Source organism: Bos indicus x Bos taurus, chromosome 1 (genome assembly GCF_003369695.1).
Source record: "Bos indicus x Bos taurus breed Angus x Brahman F1 hybrid chromosome 1, Bos_hybrid_MaternalHap_v2.0, whole genome shotgun sequence".
In the NCBI taxonomy this organism is placed as follows: Eukaryota; Metazoa; Chordata; class Mammalia; order Artiodactyla; family Bovidae; genus Bos; species Bos indicus x Bos taurus.
The window spans coordinates 64,114,071-64,129,083 of NC_040076.1; the positions used below are offsets into that span (position 1 = coordinate 64,114,071).

A 15,013-nucleotide genomic window follows, 5' to 3' on the forward strand; every position below is an offset into this window, starting at 1 on the left:
ACAGCCAGAGCTCCTGGGAGCGTGATTTCAGTCAGCCATCCCCATGGATCACCTCCTCAAGGAATGGGGTCAAATTAAGGACCAGGGGTCATCCAGACACCATAGAGAGGGCAGTCTTGCCATCATTTTTTCATCCTTGGGGTTTGGGTTTGAGGAAACTGACACCTAGGGAGTTGGTGAGACCTTCCTTTGGGGAAGGAAAGACAAGAGCAGGAAGAAAAGTTGCTAAGTGATTAGATGGAGCTGGGACTTAAACCCAGGTCTGCTTGTCTTCAGTCCTGCTGCTGCTAAGTCGCTTCAGTCATGTCCGACTTTGTGCAACCCCAGAGACGGCAGCCCACCAGGCTCCCCTGTCCCTGGGATTCTCCAGGCAAGAACACTGGAGTGGGTTGCCATTTCCTTCTCCAATGCATGAAAGTGAAAAGTGAAAGTGAAGTCGCTCAGTCGTGTCCGACTCCTAGCGACCCCATGGACTGCAGCCTAACCAGGCTCCTCCATCCATGGGATTTTCCAGGCAAGAGAACTGGAGTGGGGTGCCATTGCCTTCTCTGTCCTACTATACCCTAATTGTTTACTATAATTAGAAAGGGTTTCCTTAATCAAAGCCAGAATGAAACCCAGGAGTGAGATGTTGGTGGCAGCAGCTGGTGCCCTCTCTTCACCTTCCTACAGCTATAAGGTGACGTCAAAAGGGAAGTGAGTGGTGGGTTTGAGATGCGTGTTGTGCTTTTGTACTTCTTAACTAAAAAAAAATCATATGCATGTAGAACTATTAAAAACCACACTTGAAAAAATTAATGTGACCTCATTTTGTAGTCATAAACAGGTGAGGCCCAGAATTAATTAAATTTATTAATTAGAATAATAAAATTTATATTAGTATGTTTGTTTATATTCCCCCCACTTCCAACCCCACCCCTAAACTGAAGGCCTGGGATCCTGAAGCAAGATGAGGAAGCTGGGTGTCTGAGTTGGGAACAGGCAGGCAGGAAAGGCTGGAAGGGATTCCATGGATTCCAGGGATTGAAGCCTATAATTTCCTCTCTTTCTCTCTTCCCTTCCACACCACATCTCTTCCTCCCCTCTCTCTCTCTCAAAACAGGTTTTTAATGAGCACCTCCTATGTGCCTGGCAATGTTCTAGGTAGCAAGCACACAGCAGGGAGCCTGAGCAATGAGCGATGGATATTGAACCCGGCATCCTCGATCTCTCATTTGCCTCCCCGTGTTCCCAGATCCTAGGCAAGTAAAACCATCGGATTCCACTCTAGGAGGCCTCCACGTGGTCTCAAGATCAGGCCCCTTCCCACGGCCCTTCTCTAAATGAGCAACCCCTGCAGAGTACCACCCCTCCCCACCCCCTCCCCTTAGCAAATACTGAACACTGGCTGAGTGGCAGGCACTGTGCCAGGTGCTTGGGGACACCTCATGAACAAAAGAGACCAGAATTTTGCCCTCTGAAGGCTCATATTCTCCCTGGGGGAGATGGGCCATATACACTGATTATAAGCTGGTCCCCACCAGAGTCTCCTGTAGAAAAATCTCTATCCTCACCTTCTAAAACACACCACTTCACTTTCCAGGGGTACCCCGCTTTCTTGGCGCCCTGAAACAGTGCTTCTAGGCCACTGGTCTCTGTGAGCATTGGTTTCCTCACTGGTCACATGGAGACGGCCTTGGTAAGAGTTAACAGAAGACTAGTGGCTCTGGCATGAGAACTGCAGAGTCCTGGGCACAGCCCCAGAGATTCTCAGTCGGCGTGTCTGGGTTGGGCCCAGCAGTCTGCCCTCGGTCCCCTGGGTGATTCTGAGCAACTGCACATGGAGAGCATTGACCAGATGATGAGTGTGAGGGGAGGGTGCTCTCTGCACGTGAGATGCGCCGATGCTGCACAGGGAACACTGTGCTGGAGTAACTGGGACCACTGGCCTGGTGACCGGCTCTGATCGTGCTGGGGTGTCCCCTAGAATGCCGTCCTCCATCTCCTGCTCTGGGGAACCTAACCGATTCACGGTCCCAGTTGCTGCCCTTCTGAATCTCCCCTCGTCTTTGTGCAGAGACCATCCCCAACTGGTGACTGAGCCGGGCAGGGCTGCTAACATAGCTCCTTCTCATAAGAGACAGGCTGCTATTTAGCCTGAGACTTCAGCTGAGGCTTCCCCGTGGCCTTGGCCAGGACAGTCTAGGAACCGACAGTATTCCAGGACTTCCTGAGCAGTCCTCTTTCTTCACAGATGCCAGCCCTCCATCAGCTGCAGGGTCTCAAGGTTCTCCCTGCCATCTTCTATTCTTCACAAATGTTACCCCCGATAAATCTCTTATACATCTAGTCCCACCCTGGCTTTTTTTCTCTGTGGACCTAGACCTCTACACCTGGCTTGGTCTCTGACACCAGTATTGCCCTGTCTGCTGCCACTCTGCTTCCCAATGGTTGCAGCCCCTGAGCAGTGGGATCATGCACAGGAGGGGAAGCGAAGGCTGGCTCCTCCAAAATCATTTTATTCCCATCTTGGGTGACCCTGGCACAGCCTGTTGGTGCACTGGTTGGTGCAGCCTGTTGGTGCAGAGGTTCAGGGCATGGCCTCGTGCCAGCTTGTCCTGCTTCAAATCCCAACTCTGCATGAGCTTCTGCAGGGTATAAGCCCTCTGTGCCCTGAAGCTATAGGTAGATAGTAGTCCCCTCACAGAACTGTGGTCCGGATTGTTCCGTGCTGCCCTGTTGGCGGGTTCTCAGCCTCACAGCAGCATGCTGCAGTTTCAGCAGTGCTGGGCAAGCACCGTGCCTCCCCTTTCCCTGAGCTGTCTGGAGTGAGCACTCTGTGGTTTCTGCTGCTCCTCTGGATGAAGAGGCCAAGCGGTACACTGGAAACACCCTGGTTCCAGGCCAGCTCTGCCACTTCCAGCAGCACCATCTCCTCTCCATAGGTCATTTTCGTTCTCTATTTCTTGGTTCCTTTATCTGTGAATTTAAGAAGCTGAACATCTCTTCTTAGAGGTTGGACTTACTTATAGCCTCAAGATTCTGTTAAGGATAGTAGTCTATGAGGCCAGTTTCATCTTCTTTCATTCTTTCTGGTAAATGTACACTAAACACATATTGTTGACTCAGTTCTGTGCTGGGCACTGGGGACTGAAAAATGAAAACAGAAGGTCTTTGCCCTCAAGCTGTTCAGAGTCCTTCTAGGGGAATAAACATATCCACGGATGACTCCAGGACAATGAGGGTTTGTGATTGCTTAGAGATGAAAGACTTCTGCCTTGGGTTTTACTAACATTTTATAATGGGAAGTGGGAGAGGTGCAGGAAATTGTTTCCTGATGATGTTTGGTTCAGAGAGGAAGGACAGTGTGTTTCAATGTCCCTTGCCTTAAAAAAAAAAAACAAAAAAACTATTTATTTTCATTGAGAAGAAACAGAAAAACTGGGTAAGTTAAACAAAGAGGGAAAGTTTCCTTTTACAGGTCATGACGCCAGTTAATGATTAGTGAGACCCAAGTGGGTGTTTGGCAAGAAGCTGGGTTATGCGATCTCTTTGTCATTAGAGGTCAGTTCTATCCCAGCTCTGAGACTTCTAGCTCAGTGATGCCCCCAGACTTCTGGGAGAGATGTTTCTGGTTGTGGGGCCTCCTTTTGTGGCTCAGTGTTGGAAGTACAGGTAAGTTGGGGAACGGGTCCTTGGGTGAAACTTCTTTCAGTCAATAATTCTGTTTTTTTCACGCCATCTATTTATGCAGCACTAACCTTTGGAAGGTCCCCTGTAAGTCCTCTCCTGAGATGAATTTAAAAGAGGGAGGAAAAAACCTTCAATCATAAGGGGAATGATGGCACGTCCTTAAGTCATAAAAACTAAACTTCTTCAAGCTGTTTTACTCATTTTTCTAAAATCTACATTACTCCTTTTCGCCTTGCACAAGACAAGAAGAGTTTAAGGAAATAAATGCAATTAACTCCAAAATATGATTCATTTTCACACTATACATATTCACTGTTCCAAGATGTATTTACTTTTAAAATCAAAATTTTCCAAACTAACAACGGTTTTTTCATTGAGATTGTTAGAGGTTTTTCCTAATCTTGCTGACCCAACTCAAGTTCAGGTTTGTCATCCCACCTGGTAGGACTATGATAATTAGTCTGTTAAGCCACAGATGACCTGCAACCTTTAGTACAATTTCCCTCCGATGTGAAAACCCCACCCACCACTCTCCCTTGCTTAATATAGCAAATCTAAACTCTCCTATGGCGTAGACATTCCGGGAAGAGTGAAGATCCCCTTCTCTGACCAGCAGTGGCATCGCCCTTAGAAAGCTCCCTTTCCCCTGCCCTCAACAGCTGACTGCTTTTCTGTCACCTCCACAAGACATTTAGTTCTCATTCCCCAGCTTTACAACATGTCTGTCTGCCTTCTGCCTGCAGTTGCTCATACTACCTTTTCTGCTCTTCACATCTTCCAGGAAAGCTTCCATGATTGATATCACCCTTGCAGCACTGCTTACCCCTTCCCTGCCTCACTGGGTGATGTTGAACAGGTCTACTTACTTTTATGTGTGTGTATGTGTGTGTGTGTGTTAATCACTCAGTTGTGTCTGACTCTTTGCAACCCTATGGACTGTAGCCTGCCAGGGCTGTCTATGGGATTCTCCAAGAAAGAATACAGTTCCTTCTCCAGGGGATCTTCCCGACCCAGAGATAGAACCCAGATCCCCTGCACCGCAGGTCGATTCTTCACCATCTGAGCCACCAGGGAAGCCAGCTTTATGTGTGCTTTTTCCCTAACTCAGTCATATAGTTGTGTGTGTGAGTGTGTGTGTGTGTGTATAAAGTGATCATGTATCTTGTATTGTGTATACTATACACTAGATCTAAAAGGATGTATATCTTATACATTTTTGATGAATGTGAGAAAAAGTGCCTTGTAAGGAAGTTATAACTGTTGATTAGTATGTGGGCATGTTTGTTTCCCCATCTCTCCACCAACACTTTGTTAATGTTATCAAATGTTTTTCGTATTGTCAATCTCATAGGAAAAGCAGTATAACATTATTGCCTTAATTTTTATTTCTTATTACAATTTGTGTCTCTGATGTCTTGTTTAAGCAATCTTCTTATAATCTTTCATATTTTCTTCTAAACTCTATGTATTTAAATGAAGATCACCAGGGGCAAATCTTTTAGTCATGGGGTATTTTTTTTTCCTATTCCCATGGGGTATTTTTAAATATGATGTTGAATTTTATTTGCCAACATTTATTTTAATTTTTGCATATATTTATTATTTTGTATGTTTATTCATAAAGGAAACTTATCTATCGTTTTCTTTTCTTTTATTGCCCTTCTTTGGTCATGATGGTGCTGCTACTAAGTTGCTTCAGTCATATCTGACTCTTTGCAACCCTGTAGACTATAACCCATCAGGCTCCTCTCTCCATGGGATTTTCCAGGCAAGAATACTGGAGTGGGTTGCCATTTCCTTTTCCAAGATGATTATAACTGCAGGAAATAAGTTTGTTCTATGAAACAGTTTTATATTGGGTTGGCCAAAAGTTCTTTGGGTTTTTTTATTCTAGCCTCCAGAAAAATCCACATGAACTTTTGGCCAACCCAATATAAGATAAAGGTTATTTATGATTTATAGGTTTTGTGGACTTTTCAAATAAAACCATCTGGATCTAGCACATTTTATGGTGAGAGAAGACTCTTGATTACCAATTCAATTTTTTTTTTTTTTGGTTCTAATAGGTTTATTAGGATTTTTATTTCTTTCTGATTCAGTTTCAGGAAATTATATTTTTCATTGCTGTTAAGTTTTCCAATGCATTTGTCTGGGAATGTTTAAGAATATCTGTTATACCTAATGTTCTGCAGTTTTACTATCACCTGTCTAGTATAGATGCATTTTTTTAAAAAAATCTTGCTCATTGCCCTGAGTATAACTTTTGATTAGAGAAATCATATATTTTTTTAGTTATAAAAAATTATTTGCAGCACAGCTTTTTTTTCCCATCCTCTTGCCTTAGAGAACAGCCACTAGATAAATGTTGGAGCCTCTCCATGTGTTGCCTGTACTTTTTAACTGCACTTTCATATTAAAAAGCTTCTTTGACTTCTTCTGTACTAGACAATAGTGTACTGATTATATTTTTATTTCAATGACCTTTTCATTTCCAATTTCTAATTAGCTTTTTTTTTACTGTATATCTTATCACTTATGCCTATTTTATTTAATAATTTCCTATGCTCTGTTTTTATGTTTATCCTTGTATATAATCTCAGCTTACTCATTTTAAACCTTTGTCAACAATTTTTTAAACTTTATTTCACCTGGATTGAATCAATGATTCACTCATTGACAATCTTTGTAAATGTTTGATGTCTTTATATATTTGTTTGCAAGCTTTTTAAAAAATAAATTTGTTATTGAAATACAACATATATACAAAAAATACAGATTATTAAAACACATATTAATGAGTTTTTAGAATGATCATCCAGATCAAGAAAGAAAACATCACCCGTTTCTTAAAACCCATTCCCTGTATCCCATCTTTATCACAACTGCTCCAAAAGTAACTATTACCTTGACTTCTAACACAATAGATTAGTTTCATTTTAATTTTCAGTCTCTCTTTGTCTCTGTGTCTTCCTTCCTGAGCTCCCATCTTCGCCCTCTCTCCTTTGGGGCAGGGGCGGGGTTGTTTCAGCTTCTGTTAGTAAGGCTTTGTCTTTCCATCTATCTTCCTCAATAAAGCTATTGCCCCAGTAAAAAGTTTCTGTGTGTGTTGTTTTTAGTTTCCTTTCCCGGGCTGGGGAGGCCTTCTCTCCATTGCTGGCCACAGATGGGTCTTCTCTATACCTGCCAGAGCACTTTGGACCCCTCAAACCTCACAAACCTGAATGCTTACAAACATTGCCTTCTCCCAGACCTGAAACCCAGAACCATTTTGCAATTCTGTTCTTGTTCGTGGAGATATTATTTTTACATTTGAGATTGTCTATGTCCCTTTCTCTCTGTCTCTTTTGGGTATTCATCTGTGACTACACTTTGGTGCATGCAGGGAGAGGGTATCTGAGCATGATTCATTGGGCCATGCTCCATAGTCTTGAATGATGGACAGTTTAATTCTTTAAAAAAAAAAATTATTTTTATTTATTTATTTCACTGTGCTGAGTCTCAGCTGTGGCATGTGAACTCTTAATTGTGACATATGGGATACAGTTCCCACACCAGGGATTGAACCCAGCCCCCTGCACTGGGAGTGTAGAGTCTTAGCCACTGGACCACCAGGGAAGTCCCTGAATAGTTTCATTCTATCATCTGCAAATATTGGCAATTTTTCTCCCCTTTTTCAAACATCATAACTTTTATCCTATTTTATTATCTTGTTTTACTAGCTAGGACTAGAACTTCCAGTCCAATATTTAATAGAAGCACTGATAGCATACATTCTCATGTTCCCAGTTCCAAATGGAATGCTTCTAACATTTCACCAGTGAGTATAATCATTGCTATAGGCTTTTGGTAGATAGCCTTCCTTTCTTATGTTAAGGAGTATTGGATACTAAATTTTATCATTTTTCCCCCTACATCTATTGAGTTGAGCATATGTTTTTTTTTTTCTTTAATGTGTTCACATGTGAATTACATTAGTATATTTTCTAATGTTAAGCCATCTTTTCATTTCTTAGACTAAACCCTGCTTGGCCATAATGTATTTTTAGTTCTTGTTACCCTTGAAGGATTTGATATTTTATCTAGGGTTTTTATGTCTATGTACAATAGTGAAACTGGCCTTTAGTTTTCCTTTCTCCTTCTTTATTTGTCCAGTTTTGACATTTTGGCTATTTTCATAGAATGAGTTTGGATTCTTTCTCTCCTATTCTATTCTCTGAAATAGTAAGATAGGAATTGACCTGTTGGTGGAATTTCTATGTGAAATCTGTCCTAATATAGTTTTTTGATGAATAGATTTAAAACTACAGTTTCAGTTCCTTTATGCTACAGCTTTAGATTTGGTTTTCTGTTTTTTTTCTTTCTTGACTAAGTTTTAGTAAGCTATTTTTCTAGGAAATTATCAATTTAGGAAAACATCTGTATTTTTAAACTGTTGGATGGGTGTAAATATGCTCCTTTGTGGTTTAAAAAAATTTGCTGTGTTTACATCCCCTTTTAATTCTCTATATTATTTATTTGTGACTTCCCTCTTTTTACTATGTCTTATAGAGAGTCCTGTGGATGGAGGAGCCTGGTGGGCTGCCATCTATGGGGTCACACAGAGTCGGACATGACTGAAGCGACTTAGCATGCGTGCATACTTTGGAGAAGGAACTGGCAACCCACTCCAATATTCTTGCCTGGAGAATCCCAGGGACAGAGGAGCCTGGTGGGCTGCCGTCTATAGGGTCGCACAGAGTCGGACACGACTGAAGTGACTTAGCAGCAGCAGCAGCATCAAAAGTACATCTTATTTTTTTAAGAACATCTAGTTTATTATCCTGTTCAAAGAACTACTTTTTGGTATTTATTCCATGTGGCAAGTACTATTCTAGGCAGTAGAGTGAGCAAAATAGATAAAATCTCTTCCTTCTTTGAACATATCTTCTAATGTGGGAAAATTAATAAGCAATACATTTAATAATAAACTGGTAAATAAAAACTTGATTGAGTGATGATTGCTATAAAAATAAATCAGGATAAAGAAGATTCAGAGAATGGAGGTGAGGCACTTAGTCTGTGTGTTCTGCTCAGTTGTGTCTGACTCTTTGTGACCCCATGGACTGCAGCCCACCAAGCTCCTCTGTACGTGGGATTTTTCAGGCAAGAATACTGGAGTGGGTTGCAATTTCCTCCTCCAAGGGATCTTTCTGATTCAGGGCTCAAACCTGCGTCTCCTGTGTCTCCTGTATGTAGACAGATTCTCTACCAGCTGAGCCATTTGTTTCAGGCACATAGCTGATGGCAATTTAAATGGGGGTTAGAGGAAAGGAAATGACATTTGACAAGCAAAGACTTAAAGCAGAAGTGGGAATTAGCCACGTGGATGTCTGGAGAAAGACATGCCATGCAGAAAGAATGCCCAGCGCATAGAACCTCCAACAGGAACCTGTGTAGAGTGAGGAAGATCTAGGAGGACAGTGGCTGGAAGAGGAAGCAATAGTGGGGCAGGAGAAGGCTCCTCAGGAGGATGGTCTAGATATTTAGGGCTTTCTTCCACTGTTAGGACTTTGGATTTTATTCTGAATGAAATGCCTTGGTGGCTTTTACTCAGAGATGTGACATGATTTAGTTTACTTTTCTAGCTGCTGCTGCTGCTGCTGCTGCTAAGTTGGCTTCAGTCGTGTCTGACTCTGTGCGACCCCAGAGACGGCAGCCCACCAGGCTCCCCCATCCCTGGGATTCTCCAGGCAAGAACACTGGAGTGGGTTGCCATTTCCCTCTCCAATGCATGAAAGTGAAAAGTGAAAGTGAAGACGCTCAGTCATGTCTGACTCTTAGCGACCCCATGGACTGCAGCCTACCAGGCTCCTCCGTCCATGGGATTTTCCAGGCAACTGTGCTGCAAATAGGCTGAAGAGGATGAAGGCAGGAAAAGCATTGCAGGCCACATAATTTTGAGAAATGATGGTGGTTTAAACCAAAGTGGCACCAGTGTAGGTAGTGAGAATGATTTAATTCTGAATATTTTGTTCTGAGGATTTACTTACCATTTTTCTGGGGGTAGGAGAGAGCAAAGTGTCACATCTCTCCAGGAAGGTGGACCTGAGCAACTGCATGGGCTGGATTGCTCTTGATGACATTCTTATTCATTGTTTTCTTTAATTTTAATTACTTCCTTTGCATTTATTTCCCTACATTTTATTTGGAATTGCTGTAGTATTCTTTCTCAATTTTCTGACTTACAAGATTAACTTACATGATCTGTATCTTTCCCCATTTCCCTCTCATATTTGCATTTAAGGTTACATTAATAGCTATCAGTCTAGTACTGTTTTAGCTACTTTAACTCGTTTTGAAATTGTATTGGTTTTATCGTCTTTAGCTTTTAATATTCTCTAATTTCTATTGTGATTATTCAACTCATTCATTACTTAAAAGGGAATTAAACTTAAAATTTCCAAATGTATCTTTAAATAATTTTGTTATTGATTTCTAATTTTTATTGCCACTTATTTAGATAACATTGTCTGGAATATGTTGATTCTGTGATGCTTGTTGGGCCTTGCTCTGTGACAAACTATGTTTACTACATGACCAATAGAGCAATGCAGTCATGTATGTGGTTCAGGTCTCCTGTTCAAGAGGAGGCTTTTCATCTTTTCTTCCAAAAGTAGGGGAGGCAGATGAGGTGGTCAAGTCATGACAAGTCTATCTTGGGTCATAGGAGCACAAGTTGCCACAGGCAGAGGAGCCTGGGGGCCTGTACTGTCAGAGTGGGCTTCACTGCAGGGGTGTCCGAGATCTGGCTGGTGAGAAGGGAGATGCAAGGGGACTCGGGGACCAGGCCTGGGGCTGAGATGCAGAGGTGAGGAAACTACTGGTGGCATGCTATAAGGGTGGGGCGCCCACATTCTGCTCACAGTACCAATGCGCAGTGCACTGCAGATCCACAGGCCTTCCGTACATGCTCCCCAGTTACCTCTGAAGGCAGAGAACTATTCCAGAAACCTGAGAGAGCTGTCTTCCTTGTGAAGAGGGCTGTGCAAATCAGTTTGCAACCTAGACCTGCCTTCTGATGTTGCAAATGGCTTTGTCCTGTGGTAGGAATGTGAGGTCACTGCTAACAGCACCAGGATTGGGGCCCTGTGGGCACTCGGTATATGCACTGCGGCTCCTGCCAGTCTCTTTCTGTAAGACAGCTGGGCGTTAGAGGCCCCCCTCTTTATCACAGGCATGAGAGCGGACTGTTGGGTCTTAAAGATAGGTCAGATTTTCAGCTCCCTGGGATGCAGGCGTTACAGTATGCTGCCATTTCAGTTCAGTACTGTAGAAGGCCCTTCAGTGACCTTGACTATAAAATATCCTATTTAAAGGTATCTGTTGGAAGGCACTGTCCAATATAATACAATACAATAGAGGGCATTAAAGGCCTTCTCTATCATCTGGGCAGCCACGTGCTGGGCACTGCAGGCTCTGGAGTGGCTCCGGACTGCTCCTAAGGACAAAAGGTGATTAGTGAGAAGTGATCACTCTGGGATGGGATGAACAGACCAGAGTAAGCCTAGTCCCCAGGGCAACTGCTTATTTTATAGCCCAGGGTTCTTTTCAGAAAACTGTATTATTTATCCAGGACTGTTGTAAGAAAGTGCCGGAGACAGGTGGCTTAAACAACAGAAGTTTATCCTCTCACACTTCTGGAGGCTGCAAGTCTGAGATTAAGGTGGTGGTGGGGTTTGTTCCTCCTGAGGGTTCTGAGCGAAGGATCCATTCCAGGCCTCTCTGTTTGGCTTGGAGATGGCTGTCTAGTCCATATGTCTTCAGGTCATCTTTCTTCTTTGTGACCAAATTGCCTCTTCACCTAAGGACATCAGTCATATCAGATAAGGGCCCACCCTATTGGTTTCATGGCCTTCCCAAGTGGCTCAGTGGTAAAGAATCTGCCTGGCAGGAGACGCCAGTTCCAACCCTGGGTCAGGAAGATCCCCTGGAGAAGGAAATGGCAGCTCACTCCAGTATTCTTGCCTGGAAAATTCCATGGTCAGAGGAGCCTGGCGAGCTATAGTCCATGGGGTTGCAAAAGAGTTGGACATGACTGAGCACACACGCAATGGCTTCATTCAATGTAATTACCTCTGTAGGGACTCTGTCTCCAAATACAGTAACATTCTGAAGTTTTAAGGATTAGTTAGTTCAACACATGAATTTATGGGGGGAAGGGGACTCAATTTAGCCCATGACAATATCCATTTCACCATGGCCTTTAATCTTCTCTAGCTGAGGAATATTTTATTCTTCTCTGGTATCTTATCTTTACACAAGATAAGAAAACATCTGTGAAAAATAGTCACAGATTTTGGTTATAGAAGTGATGCCTTTAGTAAATAAGTCGTTACACTTGCTGATTGATGATCAATCCCTGAAAGCCCCTGTTTCTTTCTTTCTTCCTTTCAAAAGCACTTTTCTTCTTTTTAAGAACAGATGACCTCACCTTTGAAGTTTCTTGGGTTTTATTTGTTTTTTCTTCTAGGGGATGCACCTCCTACCCCACAGACGAATTGCACTGACTTCCAGAATGCCAATCTCCTCCGAGGCACCAATCTCAAAGTCCAGTTTCTCCTCTTCACTCCTTTGGATCCCAGCTGTGGGCAGCTAGTGGAAGAAAGTAGTGACATCCAAAACTCTGGTTTCAATGCCACTCTAGGAACCAAGCTAGTTATCCATGGATTCAGGTGGGAGCCAACCAACCAGTAGGATCACCTCTGCTAGGAACTAGAAAATGACCCTCATGCCACAGGAAGTTAGTGGGGAGCAAGAGGAGAAATGGATTCACTGCCTGTCACAGGTCCCCTTGCTCACCTTCTGCTAGCGTTGAAGAGGTCTCATAGCAACACGAACACACAATGTGTTGCTCTTTCTTATTGGTCACATATGTTATTCCTCTGCTAAGTCTCATCTATATACTCTCAAACAGTAAATAAGAATGACCCAGGATAAGTAGCACATGAAGCCTCGATTTCCATGCCTGAATAAAAGGGAGGTTGTAAAAATGGTCTCAGTGATCCTTTCCTCCCTCAAGTGTGGGTTGCATGATTCATTTCAGCCAGTGAGGTCACAGGCTTTGTGCAATTGCTCAGGGGTAACATCATGGTGTTTTTATCCAGGGTTTTATTTCCTCTTCTTCACTTCTACCTGGGTTTCACAACCCAAGAAACTTCCATCATTCCCAGAGATTAGTGTTTCTCAGATACTACACACTTCTTCAATTTCTTTGATGATCCACAGTCCAACTTTTGTTGTAATATATAGTCTCTGACTCCCAAATCAATCACCATCCTTCCTTCCAGCATCTTCTCTCCAAAATTCACTGACAATGCCAAAAACAGTAAAAAGTTGCTGGGAAGAGAAAGGGAGAGAATACGGTGAAACAGTAGCTAGAACTACTGAAACTGGGGGGAGACCCAATGAAGAGGTGGACAGTGAGGCACTGCACAAAGGATAATTGCTTCCTCATCTCTGGCTGGGTTCTCCCTGCCTCTCAAACCCCTGATCCCAGGGTCCCAGCCACATCCTCCCTTAGGCATTCCTTCCCACTCTTGGGCCAAAGTGTCTCCTCTGGCAAATCCTGCATTCAGCCACAATCCAAGGTACAAACAGAGACACCTGCGACCTGGAGATAGCTGATGGACTGGAGAGCTCTGAAGCCTTGCTGTGCTGTCTGTTCCAGATGCCCCCAGGCCATATTCCCTGGTGTACACCCGGGCTGGGCTCCTCTGTCCACATGAGCAAGCTCTGTGCCATGGAGAAGACTTCTTTCCCATTCCTAATCTCTTAGGAAAGCTTTCTGAAAATTTTCCTCTTCTTCTTTTCCTAGAAAAGTCCTATTATACTCTAAGTTCTAGAATAATAAAGAATATATCTCATTTTTCTTTATTTCTCAGAAAGCACCTAACACATTGCCTGGTCCATTTGTTGCATGAAGAGTGAATGCATGAGCAAGTAAATGGAAACATCCCCAAGGAAGGTGTCTCTATTATAGAGTGAGAATTAAGATTGCAAATCTTGAACTGTAATACACAAAGCTGTCTTTTCTTTCCCATGAGTAACACAAGCAGGGTCAGCACATGTGGTCCATGTGATTTATGCATTGCACAAGGGTACCTGACTGAGGGCCAGTGGGGCTGAACTCTGACCTGAGCTCTGAGCCCTGGCCCAAGGCTACATCCACCTGGAACAAAGGTACCTCTTTACAGTTTACCCACAGGCTCCACATGTGCAAGCAGGAGCCCTGCTGACTTCAGGATTATGTCCTCCTTATGCTCAAAGTGCTGCAGGATTTAGTGCTCATACTCCCCTCCACCCCCCCCCCCCCCACACACACACACGACTTTTTTCCTCTGGATTTGTTCTGTTTATAGAAACGTCATTGTAATTTCCATGACGATGGATACTGACTTGGAAGATAATTTTCCTATCCTTTCTTGGCCCCACATCTAGGGCTTTAGGAACAAAGCCTTCCTGGATTGATAGATTCATCGATGCCCTTCTGCGGGCAGCAGATGCTAACGTGATTGCTGTGGACTGGGTGTATGGCTCCACAGCTGCCTATTTCTCAGCCGTGGAAAATGTGATTAAGCTGGGACTCGAGATCTCTCGTTTCCTCCGTAAACTCCTGGTAGGTGTAGACGAGCTTAGGGTGAGTTCTGGCTGCTTATGGGGGAGCGAGAGCTCAGAAAGAAAGAAAGAACACATGAGGAGGAGCTTTAGAGAGGAAGCAGAGCCACCGGTAGTCTGTGGGTCTTTGGTTCAGATCTCACCTTTACCACTTACTGTGCTGACCTCAGAGGGGCTTTGAACCTCTCTGAGCCTCTTGCTGCTCCTCTGTAAGATGGGCCACTGCATGTTACATAGCGGGTGCTGATAGCTGGCCCTTCTATGCTTTCAGGAGGAAATGGCTGTGGTCATGTCTCACACACCTTGGGCACCAAAAGGAAAGTGAATGGGTTGTCCAGGTGGGGAGCCCAGGGAGAGGGCAAGTGATTAACACGGTGAGATTCTGCACTTTCTCCCCAGAGCATGTGTGGCTGGTATGTCGTGCCCAAGACCCTCTGCTTCTGATCCCTCGGAGAAAAATGTTACCCTTGTAAGGTCAGGGGCTGGGGTGGCCCAAATGTAACTCACTGTAAATGCCTGTTCTAGGCGCTGGGTGTGTCAGAGTCCTCAATCCACATCATCGGCATCAGCCTGGGGGCCCATGTAGGGGGCATGGTAGGACATTTCTACAATGGACAGCTGGGACAGATCACAGGTAACATTCTTCCCTGACCATTCTCCGGTTTAGAGAGAGAGAACATGCCTGGAA

At 43.7% G+C, this 15,013-nt stretch overlaps 1 protein-coding gene across 6 annotated transcripts in view; it reads left to right on the forward strand.

Annotated features, from left to right (window-relative positions):
- The first annotated feature begins 491 nt into the window (after nt 1-491).
- Nucleotides 492-15,013, forward strand: part of PLA1A (phospholipase A1 member A) — a 49,241-nt gene continuing 34,719 nt past the window's right edge. The window contains exons 1-5 of one of the 6 annotated variants that reach the window (XM_027528232.1): nt 498-3,654; nt 12,182-12,383; nt 14,149-14,326; nt 14,597-14,738; nt 14,851-14,959. In XM_027528232.1, coding sequence (XP_027384033.1) covers nt 14,917-14,959 — 43 coding nt within the window. In that variant the 5' untranslated portion in view covers nt 498-3,654; nt 12,182-12,383; nt 14,149-14,326; nt 14,597-14,738; nt 14,851-14,916. Of the gene's footprint in view, nt 3,655-12,181; nt 12,384-14,148; nt 14,327-14,596; nt 14,739-14,850; nt 14,960-15,013 lie in introns of all 6 variants that reach the window. The other 5 variants (XM_027528318.1, XM_027528060.1, XM_027528145.1 and 2 more) reach the window with 5 other exon arrangements.